Source organism: Miniopterus schreibersii (assembly GCF_964146895.1).
Source record: "Miniopterus schreibersii genome assembly, chromosome: 12".
Lineage (NCBI taxonomy): Eukaryota > Metazoa > Chordata > Mammalia > Chiroptera > Miniopteridae > Miniopterus > Miniopterus schreibersii.
Genome location: NC_138112.1, coordinates 55,975,482 through 55,993,425, shown reverse-complemented (window position 1 = coordinate 55,993,425; position 17,944 = coordinate 55,975,482). Strand labels below are relative to the sequence as shown.

The 17,944-nt window shown below is 35.3% G+C and overlaps 1 protein-coding gene across 4 annotated transcripts in view; it reads right to left on the bottom strand.

Moving 5' to 3' along the window:
* Nucleotides 1-2,856: 2,856 nt before the first annotated feature.
* The window catches only part of HIPK3 (homeodomain interacting protein kinase 3), a 69,017-nt gene continuing 53,929 nt past the window's right edge, over nt 2,857-17,944 (bottom strand). For 2 of the 4 annotated variants that reach the window (XM_081152842.1, XM_081152843.1), the window contains exons 6-17: nt 17,314-17,498; nt 16,220-16,379; nt 15,496-15,619; nt 11,071-11,192; nt 10,687-10,811; nt 10,436-10,597; nt 10,217-10,279; nt 9,635-9,928; nt 9,212-9,352; nt 7,506-7,744; nt 6,121-6,248; nt 2,863-5,286 (exon numbers count right to left, since the gene is read on the bottom strand). In XM_081152842.1, coding sequence (XP_081008968.1) covers nt 4,810-5,286; nt 6,121-6,248; nt 7,506-7,744; nt 9,212-9,352; nt 9,635-9,928; nt 10,217-10,279; nt 10,436-10,597; nt 10,687-10,811; nt 11,071-11,192; nt 15,496-15,619; nt 16,220-16,379; nt 17,314-17,498 — 2,220 coding nt within the window. In that variant the 3' untranslated portion in view covers nt 2,863-4,809. Of the gene's footprint in view, nt 5,287-6,120; nt 6,249-7,505; nt 7,745-9,211; nt 9,353-9,634; nt 9,929-10,216; nt 10,280-10,435; nt 10,598-10,686; nt 10,812-11,070; nt 11,193-15,495; nt 15,620-16,219; nt 16,380-17,313; nt 17,499-17,944 lie in introns of all 4 variants that reach the window. The other 2 variants (XM_081152844.1, XM_081152845.1) reach the window with 1 other exon arrangement.

Sequence of the window (17,944 nt, the reverse complement as noted above, 5' to 3'; positions counted from 1 at the left end):
ATAAAATTTGATGTGATGCCCTGGCCGGGTGGGTCAGCTGGTTGGAACACCATCCCGTACACCAAAAGATTCCAGGTTCGATTCCCAGTCGGGGCACATACCTAGGTTGTGGGTTCAATCTCCTGTCAGGGCATGTGAGGGAGGCAACCAATCGATGTCTCTCTCTCTCTCTCTCTCTTAAAATCAATTAAAAAAAATATCCTCCGGCGAGGATTAAAAAGAAAATCCATGGGGTAAGGAAAAAATGTGAGCTATTTGGATTCTCCATAGTCACTGAGGAAACGAGCAATGATTGGAATAAAATTCATCACCTCTAAATTTTACATTTTGGCATTTGAAGTGTTTCTGAGGCTTGTAAAAACATGCACAATGCTCATGTTATAAATTGAAGTACTACAACCACACTTTTTTGAAGTCACATGTTTTATATCTTAAAAATTCATGTGAATTCCCTATTTTTCCTCCATGCATCCTTAACAGAAATATTTACCTCGAAAATATTTAAGAAAATAATATTCAAATGAAATGGGCCATGGGTACCCAGTAGCTGCGGTACTCAGGCTTCAGTTTAAAAAGAACTGGTGGAGCCAGGGACGGGGTGGGGGTTAGGGGACTGGGAGAGAGGTGAAGGGATTGAGAAGTACAGATTGGTAAACTGGTAGTTACGGAATAGTGACAAGGATTTGAAGTACAGAATAGCAAATATAATCAGTAATATTGTGATAACTGTGTAAGGGGCCAGGTGGTGCTGGAATGACCAAGGGGAACACTGTGTAAAGCATATGACTGTCTAACCATCAAGCTGTATACCTGAAACCAATACAAAATAATATTGAAAGTCAACTGTCATTGAAAAATAAAAAAATAAAAAGAACTGGTGGAAAGCAGATTTACAGTTAAATAGCCTGGTTCACATCCCAGATTCACCACTTGCTAGCCGTGACTTTGATGGACTTACCTAGATATTTTGAGCCTATTTCCTCAGTTCTACAATGAAGATAATAATTCCTGTCTCACAAAAAATGGTGCTGAGAATTAAGTGAGATGACATAAGTTAGGTACTAAACGCTACTAGCCAATCTCTTCCCTACCCTATAAACAGTACTGGTATGGAAAAAAAGTCAACAAGCTGTTTGCTGCAATATATATATTTTAATTCAAAGTGAATCGACAGTAATACACCATAAATTCTTATTTTGACACTCACCAAAATAGTCACCTGGAAAACCCGCTTTTTGTGACAAAGTACAGAAGGCTTGGTCACATTTAAATCACTGAGAACTAGAGAGAAATACTATCGCAAACCGTAATAGACATTACATCCATAAAAATTTTCCCAGTCCTTATTGTAATATTGCACAGTGCAACTGCTACATGGCAAACTAGTGTAGCATAGAAGTAAAAGCAAAAACAAACAAACCAAAGAAAGAAAGCCACAAGTCTAAGATTGTTAAACAGCTTAACAGTTCAAACTTAGTAATCAAATCTATCATTGGATTCTTTAAAACAAATCCTCCGCCTGGCCGGTGTGGCTCAGTGGTTGAGCGTCGCCCCATGAACCAAGAGGTCACGGTTCGATTCCCGATCAGGGCACATGCCCAGGTTGTGGGCTCGATCCCCAGTGGGGGGAGTGCAGGAGGCAGCCGATCAATGACTCTCATCATTGATGTTTCTCTCTCTCTCCCCCTCTCCCTTCCTCTCTCTGAATTCAATTTTTTTTAAAAACATATTTAAAATAAATCCTCCTACACCTTGCAGTGTATGATTTAACTTAACACAAACCAAGTTTAAAATTAGTAGTAGAGATTTTAAAAATGAAAAGGCTTTGCTACTACAGTAACATACTTATTTAAACACCCTGAAGAAAAAGTAAACTAAGTATCAGGATATTTGATAAAAAATAATTTGTAAATTAAAATAGTATGCAAATATGCAACTTGAAATTCATGCAGTGTTTTATTTAAGAAAGCATTAAAACCAAAGAAAACTGGTAAAAATGGCTTTAAAGAAGGTAAATAAATCCAGATTATTTTTGTCAATATGCTTTAGGATTCAACAGGACTTTAACATTTTTTTATTTTTAAACACATAAAAAGCCCATGATTAGAATCAGTTCAGAGTGATGTACTTAACTGGGGTATGCGTCTATCTAACAGTACTATTTTATTATGAAAACATTTAAGTTTACCATTTACTGCCCACTTAACAAGACCATCTCAGTCTTGGAACTGAAATATAGAAAATAAGACATTTCACGGTAGTGAAAATGGCCCTGAACAAAAAGGAAACTGCGCCAGTTTTGTACCTGTTGTGGCACAAACATCAATCGGTCCTTTGCACTTGTTTCTGAAACATCCGCTGCCAGCACTGATTCTTTTCCAAGAAGTGAGCAGATACCAGTCATCTGCTGGACCACATAAATAAAATTAGAAGGCTGTGGAGGGCAACGACCGTTACTTAAATAGTGACTCCATAAATTCGCCATCTGTAAATAATCTTTTAAATTAATCTTAGGCTACTCCTTTATGTGTAATATATATATATATATTTCTATTTATATAAAATGCATAGAATTGATTACTAAAAACACTGAAACTTGTGGGGAAAATTAAGTCCTTCATTTTCAGTGTGACTAAAAATGTACTGCTGGTTTTTATTTTATGATCTAATACTGTAAATTTTAAAATCAATCTTAGGCACATTTATTTCATTGATGATTATTAAATAAAACACTGCTTGTGTTAATGGAGTAAAGAAAAGTTTGTCCATCATTAGCTTATTGTCAACGCTGTACTAGAGCTGTACTAGTGGTATGCAATTCATTTATCAAAGAAATGCTATAAATCCAAAACATTTGGAGAGTTTTACACTCAAATGCTTTGTACTGTTTATTCCAGTAAATGCTGTAAGATTATATTCCAGATTTTTAAGGAAAAAAAGTTAAGTCAAGCCTGCAAGATACAGCTTTCTCAAGTGTCTACAATGCCAGTATGAAAATAAAAAATTAAGTTACATTGATACATCCAAGTTTTTTATATGCAGTGATGAGCACAAACATTAATAGAGATAAAATACTGATGCAATTAACACACCCAAAATAACATATGCAATTATTTTCCATCATTTACAATACAGTAGTTACAATGACACTCCAAACAGAAAAGCAGAGTAAAAAATCAAAACCCCAACTTCTATTTCATGTAATTAGACTTATACAGAAATTAGAAGGCTAAGGAACAACTAGTTAATCACCTAATTTCACAGCTATCTGAAGTGGCAGTCGTTACATAGCAGCTTATCTATGATACATTCAAGATAAATGATACAATTTATTACTTGCCCATAAGCTAAAACACAGCCTGTTTAATACCTTTCCTTACATTCCACCTCTATACTACAATATACTTGAGGTCTATGCAAAAAAGTAGCTACCTTTTATATAGGAAATGGATGATTAAGTCTTTGGTGCTGTAAAAGCAACTTCATTTAAACATCACCATCACCAAAAAAACGAAAGAGAGAATAAGAAAGGAAAACCCAAGACACACTTCCTAGGAAGAAAAGCATGTAATTTCTGTCCCTGACGGAATGTATTAAATAAGCAAATACCACCAACAAGCAAAACAAGTACTACAATGTAAAAATACTTTAAAAAAACACAACCCTCTCACATGCATAAATGAAAAATTGCACACAAAGAACTCACATCTTTTCAAGCTTCAATAGTAAATATTCTGCTACTACGTATTAAATACTGCATGGTTTGCCCAAGCTAAGATGAAACCACATCATGAATCAATAAGCAATTTGCATTTTCTTTCATTATCTACTCAAAGTCATGCCTACTGCACCTCTAAATATTTTATTAAATCCAATTATACAGCAAACACTCCCAAAATAAACTTAGATTGTATTGCAGTTTTACTAAACAGTATATAAAATGCTGTGTTGTGACAGATATTAACTACCCATTAGATACTGAATCAATTTTTCTTAAGCACTACTAACTGCTTGCTTTTCTTGAAGCTAGATCATTCTGAAAAATTAGACAGCAGAATTCAGCTATAGCAAACATGCTGCCCTCTTAGGAAAAAACAGCTACAACCTGAAATCATACCACACAAAACCAAAAATGAACATTACTCTATCAAAAGAAAACTAAAGAGTAGGTCTGATTTTTAAGTGCTGCAGTCCTCAACATTTATATTATAGGTAATAACATTAACAACCTCAAATATTTAAGGCACTATGTGTGGGAACGGTTTACAATGCAGCTGAGATTATTAGAACAACATTTAAGAGCAAAGTCTAGGCAATATTTTGCCCATGCAAAGACACATGCAAATGTAAAGAACAATAGCTCAGTTTCTTAGGTAAGTGACCCAACATTTATACACTAAGACACAGATTATACAATTCACTTGTATGCTGTAATTTTGACATATGTGCATCTGTTGCTCTAAGTCTGTACACAGAATGGCTTCCCAAATGTGGACGTGTCTTGCACTAGTTAGAAGGCAATTTTATAAAAAATAGCAGGAGCAAAACTGGACTTCTGCTCCCATAAGTCACCTGTCTAGAGTTACTACATAAGAAGATAACATGACCAAAGACAAGTTATACCAAATGTGCAAAACACATTAAAAGTGAGTTTTTTTTAAAGCTCAAAGTTGTTTAAATTGCACCCAAGTCTACATGATTCAAAAATAATTTTCTTGTGCCATGGCTAATATTTATTAAATACCATGTTTTTATTTTTAATCAAATGTTTCTATCATTGAGCTTCCTCAATATGCTCCTTTTGAGTTTTCACATATATGGATACTGGCTGAGTTTTGTTGGACTCAGTGGAAATCCAGTATACGCAGGTGATGCTGCAATATAAGAATGTGGTGGGAAGATTGGTTTGTACTGAGTCTGATGAATGGTCGGGGATGGTAACAGGCGGGGATTTATGCCCACTGGGACCTGGTGAACTATGCCACTAGGATGGGATATATTGTAAGTTGGATGCTGTAACACAGGTCTTGAGGTACATGGAGAGGCTAAGAGGTGGGCCACTGGGGCAGCACTACTGAGAGTAGCTGACGATGGGTACGGAAGGAGAGCAGGCTGTCCTCCGAGGTGCGCACTTCCAGCCAGGTGGGCATGCACAGCTGTGTGACTGGGGCTTCCATGAGAAAGAGTGAACGGATTACTCGTAACACTAGTAGGGATATAAGCTTGCTGTCTTCGATGTCCGAAGTTTCCATTCCACTCTTGATGCCCAGATCCGAAGTGCTGAACCTATCCAAAACAAACAAAAAAACACTAAATACATATTTATAACTTAAAAAGAAGAGAAAAAGGGAAATTGCAATAAACTCTGTCACTGATAACTCATAGAGAATCTCTCAGATCTTAGATTGTACTAAGTATAAAGAGGAAAATAGTGATTTCATATATTAGTGTCAACAATATTGATTACTATGTATAATACTAACATTGCCACTGCCACTGCTAGTAGTATCACTGTGCTCCCACCACTACTAATAGCTACCGTTTGTGCAGCACTTATCAAATGTAGGGCTAACTTTTTACATACAAGACATTAACTCCAAAGCAACCCCTTGATACAACTATTATTCCCATTAACTGTGGTCCAGATTTGCTGAAGAGACCTGGCCAAGGTAACATATATAGTATTTGGCAAAACCAGGATTTGGACAGAGGTCCTACTCCAATAAATGATCTTTCCTTTCCCCAAGTGGAAACTCAACTGCTAAGCATCCGGCTGCATAGATGGAAAGTACTCAATAAGGCATCTCTATCACCACGACTAACACATAAGAAGTGTAGCCATCAATCCATTAATGTGCATTTTTATTTAAAGGGACTAAGAAAACAAAAACACTAAAAACATATTTCAGAGAATCTAAGAGCTTTACTTTTCTGAAGCATTCAGGTTCTAGGGATAATCTGCTAATTACCCCATTACCAGGCTTATCGCTCTTTAGTCACCTGGGGTGATGAAAAGGGTAAAATTTAGTAAGACCGCACCCAGTTTCAGAGCCTTCATTTCCCCAAGTGAGATACTGCCTAACCTGAATTCCAAAGACTCTGACAGATCCACAAATGTACCTGACTGAAATTCAAATGCTGCTGCTGGAATGCTGATGTCAATTTTTGCTGACGGCTACCCACTGTGGAAGGCTGGTTCAATCTCCCAGGAGCAGATCGTCCTTTTATTAATGGCTGGCATATAGAATCTGGTAATGAACAAAATATTAAAGAGTTAATGCTTTTTCCTTCTCATATAAAAATTAGAAAGGTCTTTAGATATTTTACACAATAATGATTTGAGAGGCTTAAAATTTAAAAAAAAGAGCGGCCGAGCATTGACCTACGATCCAGGAGAGCAACATTCGATTCCGGGTGAGGGCACATGCCTGGATTTCGGGCTTGATCCTCAGTGGGGGGAGTGCAGGAGGCAGGGATCAATGACTCATTATTGATGTTTCTATCTCTCTCTCTCCCTCTCCTGTCCTCTCTCTGAAATCAATAAAGATATATTTAAAATTAAAGAAAAGAAAAAGAAAAAGAGATCTCATGATTTCCAAGCACTGGATGATATAAGAAGAGATTTCTTTTGCGCAATAGATTTGGCAAGATCAAATTGGAAATTCAGAAATGACTTTTGTCAATGCTGTTCTGTGTTCCTAAGTTAAAACCACAATGAGGTTATCACCTCACACCTGTCAGATGGCTCCATCAATATATCAACAAACAACAAGTGCAGGCAAGGATGTGGAGAAAATGAAGCCCAATGCAGTTGGTAGGAATGCAGACTGGTGCAGCCACTACGGAAAACAATGTGGACTTTCCTTGATAAAAATTAAAAATGGAACTGCCTTTTGACCCAGTGATCCCATTTCTGAGAATATATCCTAAGAATCCCAGAACACCAATAGGAAAGAATACATGCACCCCTATATTCATAGCAGCATTATTTACAATAGCCAAGATCTGGAAACAGCCCTAATGTCCATCAGTAGATGAGTGGACAAAAAACCTGTGGTACATTTACACAATGGAATACTAGGCAGCTGTAAAAAAGAAATCTTACCTTTTGCAACTGTATGGATGGGCCTGAAGATTACTATGCTAAGTGAAATAAGACAGTCAGAGAAAGACAAATACCGTATGATCTCACATATATGTGGAATCTAATAAACAAAATAAACTGACAAACAAAATAGAAACAGAGGCATGGGTCAGACTGACAGCTGTCAGAGGGGAAGGAGGAAGGAGAGGGGTGGAAGAAGGTGAAGAAATTAGCCAAAGGACGTATATGCATAACCCATAGATACAGACAACAGTGTGACTGCCAGAGGGAAGGGGGCACAGGGGCTGGGTGGAGGCAAGCAAAGTGGGGGAAAATGGGGACACCTGTAATAGTGTCAACAATAAAAATTTTAAAAAACCTTTCAAGGGACTACCAAGGAAATAAGGAGAACTCAGCTTACCTGTGTTTGCCATATGCTCATCGGCATTTAATCCATTCTCTAGTCCCACTGGTGGCACCACAACAGCACAGACAGCTGGTTTGGTTTCTGTGTTGGCAGAGGGAACCAGTTCTGTGTTCTGATGAGTGTCCTCTACAAAACTGCTCTCTGCAAATGGACTATCATGTCCCGAAGAGTCCGATGTTGTTGGAGAGCCATCCACAGTATCACAACCACTTTCCTGCTCTTCATCTGACATACTACAGCAAGAAAGTACTTTTATGAATAATGTTTTTCACATTAAATCTAAAGTTAAATAACATCCAGACTCCAGCAAATTGGTAACAAATTTATTCAATTATTTCATATGTAATTACTACTTCTTCATTGTACAATAACAATTCTTTCATAAATTTTCTAGACTTTCAAGTTAATTCTCTCTTCTAACCCTAATTCTGTCCTGTTTAGGAACATCCTTTTAGCACTGAATTTTCTCTCCTTTCCTTTCCCATTTGATCCTTCGTAGCAGTTCACAGATCCCACTTTATAAATCCCACAACACTTCATCAAGATACTACAAAAGAAGAACTCTCTGGATAATTTAATTGACATGTACAAACATTACAGATACCTCAGATTAAATTCCAATGTTAAGATATTTCTCTTTAGTGGTAATTTGGGTCCTTTTAATTAACCAGTTATCTGAAAGGTCTTCCCCACTCCTCTGAAGGCCTAGCTAGAGTCCCATTATTTCTCTTCTCTTCCTGACCATCTCGGGCCCTGACAATCTCTCTCCTTGGGATTTCCATAGTATTTATTGTTTGTCTTAATTATTCATTTCATACTTAACATTTTGAAGAGTCTCTTTCTATATGTATATTTTAGCAACATTTTTATTTATGTATCTTATACATTTATATACATGTTTTTATATGCATGTGAATATTTATGTATATGTGTATAGTATCAACTTCCAAATCACATTATAAGCAATTTATAAGGAGTTGTGTTAAAATTTCTTTATATCTTTACAGAGCTTTGGTTATGGGTATTCAACACCATATTTCCTGACTAAGGAAAAAGAGGAGACAAATGTATAATATTAAGATCTAAAACTTATTCAAATTTTGTTTCCACTAAAAAAAAAAATTCTGAAAGCTAAAATCAAATGTATTTCACTGAAATTTTTGTGGCCGATCACTTAATGTGTTAGTGCATCATGCTGGTTAGGAGGAGCTGACTACTTTAGTGGCAATCTATGTTCCTGCGCTACAGGAAGGGTAGGCAAGGAAATAGGGATGAAACGAATCAGTCACCTTTGAGTGAAAAGAGTCACAGCAGATATTCTACTGACACTGGGGTCATCACTTTATTATACAAAACATTCTTTTTTTATTTTGCTGAAGTGTATGTTCTTATTCAAAATTTAAGTTATAATAGTAGTCTGTGAAGCTGAAGTTGAACATGTAGCTTTTTTACCCTTTCAAAAACATGTGATTCTTTAAAAATCATTGAACCTCAATTTTTCATTTAGATCTGTTCTAGAACAATAAATAAAATCACTACTTAAAACCTGAATATATAAAAAGTGATCTAGTTCAAAATTATGTTCAAGAGAAGCCACTGTGGTAAAGTGGAAGGTACTTATTAATTTAAACTACAAAAGAAATCATAGGCTTTTTAGTTGACTTAATATTTATTATATACCACTATTAAAATTCCTTTACCTGTTAGGTCTCTTGCAAGGGGATGGGCTGGACTGCCCTGAGGAGCTGGTGCTCAGAGTACTATCAGGACTACTTAATGAACACATCCGATCGATATTCAAAGTGCTCTGGCAAGCTTCACAATCTAGACTACCTTTACATCTAGTGAGAGAGGGAGAGGAAAAAACAAAAAAATGAGAAGATACTCCCCAAGTAGCCAAAAATTAATGTATTTAATTAAAAATATGAATCAGTTAAGAGCAACTTACACAGACAAAAGCTTATAAATACAGGGAAAATGCAATAACCACGTTAAATACCATTTAGGAAATTTACCCCAAAGGACACTAAGTTACAGAAAGTTATTTTTCACCACACCAGGGGGCGCCATCATTATCATTTAAGAATGCAGCATAAACACAGGAAACTGCTTTTGGCACTTACTCTCTGAGCGAATGTCTCTGTGTCGTCTCTTCCTCATCAGTGTCACTGCTGATAGTGATCACACTCACTGCAGGACTTGGGGAGTCTGCGATGATGATCGTTTGCCGCTGTTTGTCTGAAACTGATGAATCAGAGTCCTGCCTGACAGATGTTTCACAACAATTTCTTGCCTCTCCTGAGTTATGATTGTCCCGTGTGTCTATACAACTTACTTCCTCGACATCTTTCCCATTTACTATCTTTGGAGAAATAAATGCCGAATGTGGGATATTGGTATTCTGTAATGCATTACTCCTGCAATCAAAGAAATAATGTGTCATTTCTATAATCAAAATATGAACATGACATTTTTCTAAGAAGTCTTGTTAAAATGAACAATGTGAACTTTCACTTGGTTCAAGATCATGTATATAATGCACTAACTACAGATCATAAGTTTTGTGAAATATAAAACATTATCTATAGAAATATCAACGTAGATTGCATTTATTACATTCAAATGGACTTTTTTTGTAAATGTGATATCTGTGTCTAAAATTATAAGTAGACAATAAATCAAAAGGGCAATAAAGACAGTCTTACCAACTGAAAGCATTTATTTCCTCTCTTCCTGGCTCCCATTCCATTAGTTTTACCAAAATACCTCTGAGAAATTGAGAAGGGAGCTGGCTTAGTGTTTGTTACAAAGCTACCAAAGAGGTCATTTTGAATACAACAGAGTGACCCTTTAGTGTACATGCAAACTTTATCTTAAAGATTAATTCTCAAAATGCAGATCAAAGTTAAAATATCAACACCAACCTGTTCTGGCACAGTTTATTCTTCTTGGTAGTGGCAGGCTGAGGCCAGACAACATGTGCAATGCCCACACTAATTGGCTGAGGAGCCGATAAAGTTATCTGATTGGTTAGAAGAGGTTGAGGCATCACTGAGCTATAATGATTGCTGTGTGAAATCATTTTCCTAGGGAGAAAGTTTAGAAAAATTGAATCCCTTCTTTACCGAAATCTATTTTGCAAACTACTCACAAAGCACTTTTGTTTTTAACTTACCCCCAATCTCCAAGCCTTTGTGAACCAGCCACACCCTCAGAAGTTAATGTAGTGGTCGCAGGAGCCAAGGGTGTTACCTGTTGCCAGGCAGGTACCAGCATCTGCTGTGTTCTACCAGACCATGTCTAGTGCACCAAAAACAAACAACAAAAAAAGAAAACCTAGTAAGTTATAAGTGATTCATCATTACCAGATCTTAAAATAGAAAAATACATTAACCATCTAATAATTTAAAAGTTAAAGTCAATAATCTACAAAGGCTTCCCACCCAGGTCATTTTCATTGTTTCCCAACATTACAGGCTGGTATTTTACAAATGGATCAGTACCCCTACCTGAGTTAAAGAGGGCAGTACATATACAAAAATGATGAATCATTACCTACCTGAGAGAGAACTCCTGGTCGGATCTGGAGTGGCTGTACAGCTGCAGCCTGGGTTACAAGTGGAACTGTATTATCTACCCTTATTGAATAACTAGTGGGTTTACCATGTGTTGCAGGAATACCTGTGAAATAGAAAAGAATAGTTCTCAAACATATGTTAACACAGAGAAAGAATTTTTTTCTTTTAAAAAGACTCTTTTAAATTTAAACAACTGCTAAAATTCTGATTAGGATTATAAAACCACCCCTTACATAAAATTTCACGACACTAACGAAGCAACCTATTAGGAAAGCGAGGTGTATTTTATCTACCTTGTGGCACGTTATTCCATAAATCGCCACAAAGCTACTCTTTCTACTGTTTTAAAATGAATACTACAAAGTTGAATCATTTATCTTTCCTGAAACTTCCAATTTCTTTCAAAGTGTACTGTGGTAGCTTTATTTTTCTTTTCAAATCCTTCTGCCAGTATGATAAAGGACCTGGAAAGGTGAATTTGACTCAACATCCTGATCCTCTAGAAGGTTTATCTTTTCAAACAAACTGTTAGCTATCCTTAGTATTCTCTTCTTCAAAACTGTAATAGGATCTTACACTCTTGGCACCAAAGGGAGACTATCACAACTTCACACTTCAATGGCCATGATGGTTTACATGATGCACGAAAATTCGGGATGGCACACTCATTTCAACTTCCAAAGGAAAAGCAAAAAATAACCTTTTCTGCCTCATACGATGATACAACTAAGCTTTGGTCTATGAGGTTTAATCTACTAGTATTTCTAGTACAGAGCTGCTAGAACTCCAGGTCAAACATGTTTCATTTTGCTTATCAGGTAGGAAAATTAGAAAACAGGGTTATCAGCCACGTCAATCCTGTTAATGTTAATATTTCTATGCCATGCATTGCAAAGGGACCTTGGAAATATAAAGTCTTATGCTATTAAGCTTTGAGACGGTAAAGTAGTATCACTCCACCTTAGAGCTTTGACTGACAAGATTTTAGGGACATCCCACAGACCAGAAAGTTCAGTTGCTAAAATAAATTCACTACTTCGTAATTCCAGTCTGTTGCATCAGATGCTTTCAATATAGGTTAGCAGATTATTTAACATAATCAATTTTAGATAAAAGTGACCTTAGGTATCTCAGATTGGCCATAAGAGAAAAATACAATTGTTTCCTTTTCCTACTGAAAAGTAAGTTTACAATTTTTATTGCATGAATATATTTTAAGTGTTAATCCTAAAGAGGAGGATACTATGCTAAGTGAAATAAGTCAGAGAGAGAAAGACAAATACCAGATGATTTCACCTATATGTGGAATCTAAAGAACAAAATAAATGAACAAACAAATTGAAACAGGCTCACAGATACAGAGAACAGACTGATGGCTGTCAAAGGGGAAGGGTATTGGGGGCTGGGTAAAAAAGATGAAGAGACTGAGAAGTAAAAATTGGTACTTATAAAAGTCACAGGGATGTGAAGTGCAGCATAGAAAATATAGTCAATAATATTGTAATAACTATGTATGGTGCCAGGTGGGTATTGAAAATATCAAGAGGATCACTTTGTCAAGTATATGACTGTCTAACCACTATGTCATACATCTGAAACGAATACAAAATAATACTGAATGTCAACTGGAATTGAAAAATGTAATTTTTAAAACTCTTATGGGGAAAGTTTATTTTGTTGTGTTTATTTTCTTCACAGAGGAGTCTATCCTATTGCCTGGGTGTTCTGCCCTCTGATCTCCGCCTAAAGAACTAGATATGAATTAAGTTTAACAAAGATCTACAGATTATTTTTTAAAACTGACTTTCTTACCCCTTCCAAAAAGCACCTCCTGATCAGCAATTCTCCAAGAAAAGGAATATAAGCACACCCAGGCAGTGTAGATCTACTGCAGCAACAGACAATCTCATAAGAGAAAAAAGCAGAATTCGCTTTGACAGGGATTAAAGGACAGAGCAAATTCTCAAATCCCAACAAAACTCACATTGCTCTTAAATTTTCCTCATAATTAGTATCTTAAGATGAGAAGAATTCTCCTATTATCTTCTCTCCTCAAGAGGTCTAATTATTTAACAAATTCAAAAGTATGGATGCTTAAGATCCCAATCTTCTATTATAGTTATGTTAGCTAAAACTTTTTGTTTGATTATATTTGCTTTAATACTTGGAGAGCAGGGTACACAAAGCTTGAGGATTGTTCTAGTGCAACAAAGAAAAATTTTCCTGGAATGCATTTGATTCTAAAATAGTGATTTTTACCCAGAGGGGACTGAATAACTAACTTTTCAATTTGCCAAGTAATGTTAAATGCTCATTTAATAGATACCACCTACACTCATATTTGTTAAATAAATGCTTGGCTAAGTCTTCTATACTTGAAAAAGGCACAATATATGGAAACAGTATCTACCTATTTATACCTACATATTAAATCTATATTTAAAATACATGAAATGCATGATGAACCTAAACAACAGTATCTTTTTTCCTGTTATCCTTATTATGAACCACTCACATAGTTGCTAACATATCTACAGAAATGTTACTAATCTTTTATCAATTATAAGCCATATAAAGATAAAAGATCTAACTTCTTTGTGTGTTTTAAGAATGATGCTTAAGTTAACCTGTTTGGAAATTTGTCTCAAAAACCTCTCAATTTTTGCTACAAAAAGAAGGTAGGCTCTGAAAAAAACTGCTATTCCAGAGCTTGATGTAATACACCACACTGCAGGTGGGTGACTCTCAAACTGACTTTAGCACATGGAAGAGATTATTAGAACCTACAAATCTATTTGTTAGTACAGATTAAAATATCATCTAAATGAAAATGTGTTTGTCAAGATACTACTTAAAAAACTAATTTTAAAAAAAAAAAAAAAGCTTCGGTCTTTCATGATCAAGTATTTAGAACTAAAATGTCCACCACTTGTTATCAAATGTTATATGTATGTCTAGATAGATTGACAGACAGACAGAGCAAATATGACAAAGTATTAACATTTGTTGAATCTAGGGTAGAACGCATTATTTTTTTAACTTTTTAATATGTTTAAAATTTTTACAACAAACAGTTGAGAAAAAAACAATAAACACAATAGTATCTTTAAGACTACTGACAATATAATAATGTGGATGTTTTTATTAGGGACCAGCCATGGGTCACTGTCACAGACACTTATAGACCACCATTTGGACCACAATTTCATCTTGAGAATCAATCATCTAAGTTGTCGTTTTTTTTATATTTTTAATGATACAAACCTTTTTCTCAATGAAACCTTATGTGAAAATCCAATATATAAAAAAGATGAAAGTAAAGCTACACTGGTAAAACAAAAGTGGCTAATGGGTTGACACATTTCCACATCTCTTGTTGTCAGCCAATAAAGGCAACAAACATATTACTGGTGCTTCGTTAGACATTGAGGTAGATTTTATTTATTTATTTTTTTTTAATTGCTTAAACCCTTAAGTAAAAAATTCAAATAACCTTCAGAATCCAGAAATATTAAGAGCTAGAAAAGACTAAGACAGTATCTACTCAGTTTGTTTCCTTCAGCTAAGGCTCAAACAGGTTAACAGATGTGTCTAGGATAATACAGCCAATAGGAGAACTGTATCCCAGGTGTCTTGACTTGGCATCAACTTCTTTTACTTACACCATACATACAGCATTACCACCATGCTTTTAAAGAGTCAGGTAGGGCCCCATTTGTAATTAACCTCTAGCCTTAAGATATAACTAGATGATAATCTCAGCAAGAACAAAACACTATGATAAAGGACCTAGGAAGTAGGGTTTTATTCTGGTTATTCCAGTCACAAAATATGCTGCCATCGCCCTCTAAGAACCTCGAAGAAGTTCCAGTTTAAGAATTTATGGCCTCTTCAAAGGAATTCTACCACCCTTTGCACTTGAGGATTTAATCTGCTATTTTTATCTAGGTAAGGGACATAACCTAATTTAGTTAAAATCAATCCTTTAAAAACAAACAAGAAAAAACTAAGGTATAGGTAAAGAACAAAACTGTAATATTTGGGACAGAAGAACTTTGATCAAAATTTAAACAAGTGAACTCTTGGTCACTTTAATGTTTAGTGATGATAGATAATATCTACTTACCTTAACATCTGGAACAGTGATACTCAGTACAGGACAACCCACAGTTTTCAAGCGCATTAATTTCTACTAAGGTATTTTATAGTCCTAGACTCTACAGGAAACACAACTGTCATGTGACCCATTTTGTTGATGATTACATGGAACTCCGGTCAAGAAATGAGTATAACTAGTCTAAAGGAATGAAGCCAAAACTATAAAATATATTTAATAAACTGATACCTAAAGCTGTTTAAAAATAATGCATGCTTAAATTCAAAGTATAATTTAAATGAAAGAATACCTTGAATAGCTGGAGGACAGATAATCAATGTCTGCTGAAAAGCATCACCACAACCAAAATGCGCAGTTCCAGCCTGCAGAGGAATTCCATGGTGCACAACCGAGTGCGCAGATGTAGTTAATGCCTGAAATGATCAATGTACATGGCATCATACAGAGCCGTCTTCCAATTGCTTCACACATACTTTATAAAAAAAATTAAAACACATTTCTGAAAAACATAACTCCACGATAAAAATGGGTCCAGCCCAGCCGGGCGTGGCTCAGCGGTTGAGCGCCGACCTAGGATCCGGGCGATCGGGGTTCGATTCCTGGTCAGGGCACATGCCCGGGTTGTGGGCTGCAGCCGATCAATGACTCTCTCATCGTTGATGTTTCTGTCTCTCTCTCTCCCTCTCCCTCTCCTTTCCTCTCTCTGAAATCAATAAAGATATATTTTTCAAAAAAAAAAAATGGGTCCAGAAACTGACTTTACTGAACTCTACTTTTCATAGAGTTGTGGTACAGAAGTACAGGAGAGGATACTGAAATGAAAGGTGAGAGGAAACATAAATTTGGGTAGATCTGTTCCAATCATTACACTGAAATATTAGAGATGTAATAGAATAGCCATAGAAGACTTCACCAGCACTGTAACTTCTAACTGCTGACATTAGACTCCTGTATAATTCAAAAGGAAAACAAGCAATTATTTTTTAAAAAAGTATAAATTATTAAATTCTTACCTGACTTCTTAATGTGCCAATTTTAGTAAAATTTGCTGTCAGGTTAGCTGTACTGTTTGAAGAAACTGGTCTTAAAAGTGAAGTTTTATTGTGATTATTTGTGTCACAAGAATTTGGGTGGGACTTACAAATATCCATAATATGAAAACAGGACTTTACACTGCAAAACAAAAACAAAAGTGGTGGGAGAGGGAACTGTAATATTATTTTAAATGTTAGAATAGGTTTAAATTAATGTACATTAATTTAAAAATTATTTCCAAAAGAAAAGATTCTATGAGTTGCACTTAATCTGCTTATTTCCAATACTATTTCTACCAGGAAATCATATAAAGTTGAATTTTAAAACAAGTAAAAGTGTATCTTATATCTGCAGTATTTTTTAAGACATCAAAGCAATAGTAAGCATTTTTTGGTTAGCACACTATAATTTTATGACCCCCACCCGAAATAATTTTTCCTAAATGTCTAGATCTCCACATCCCTAAATTAATGGTCCCTACAATGGAGTTATCGTGTTATGTTCAAAGTGCTTATATATGGAAACCATTAGACATTTTTAAGTAGTGGAGAGGTAAAGATAGTAGTTCAACTTTATAAAAATACCAATTTTAAGGGTAACTCACAATAACAAGTATCAGTTTATCCCTATACCTTAATTCTCAATCTGAGTACACATTTCTCTCTACTATCTCATTTCAAAAACCTCCTTTCCTTCTGCAGCACAGAGAAGAAAGAGGGGAGGAAAGCAATGGTGTGAAGGGAAATTGAAAAAGAGTATTTGGGACTCGAAAGAACTGTTAACATTTCCTTCTAGTACATATATATGCTTGGTTATTAAGGTAAGAATGTCATATTAAAACAAAATCACTCAGTCATTTCCAGTATGGTGTTTTGGGAAAAGAACACTGGAATGCAATTGGGATTTGTGTTCTGCCACTTACTAGCCTATGTGACCTTCACCATGTTAGTGTGACCTCTTTTGACTCACTTATATTTAATGAAGAAATTGAATCATTTTTCTAACACACTAATTTTTTATAGACAGTATTATTTCTCCATAAATTGTTTTAAAAGATTTTAAAGTCACATACTGGTTGCTATGAGGAAAATCTAGAAGATGTTTCATATTAACAAAAGGATGGTTCAATGTTTCAACTGGAGTAATTCTTAAATCTGCATCGATCAGCAACATTTTCTTCAACAGACTAACAAATTCTCTTCTATCAGCTTTCTCAGCCAAAAGATCACTTCCTTCCAAATCCATCACTGTGTTCACCTACAAAATCAAAATTTCAAGTCATCAAATAAAAATAAGCCATAACATATGCTAAAGTTTCACAGTTAAAAAAACACACCACAACATAGGAAAGAACAAAGAACTACAATTATTTTGAAACAAGAAAGAACAATTGAGTTTAACAAATTCTCAAAATATTTTCAAGCATCAAATAGCGTTCAAAGTGGGGGGGGGGGAGTTTCACTAAACAAATATCCAATTCTAATGAGATATAAGGAAAAGAAATTTGTTTGCTAGGATTTTCCCTTAAGAAAATGTTTTTTTATTAAAGAACAGGATAGTATAAATTAAATATTTAAACAAAGACAAATGCAATTTAGTTCCTGAAAGGTTAAAACCTCATAATCAACTTCATCTGAAAGGTTAAAAACAGCAAGCATTCTATGGTCATTTAGAAAACGGTAACATGTTTTCCCATCCTTGGC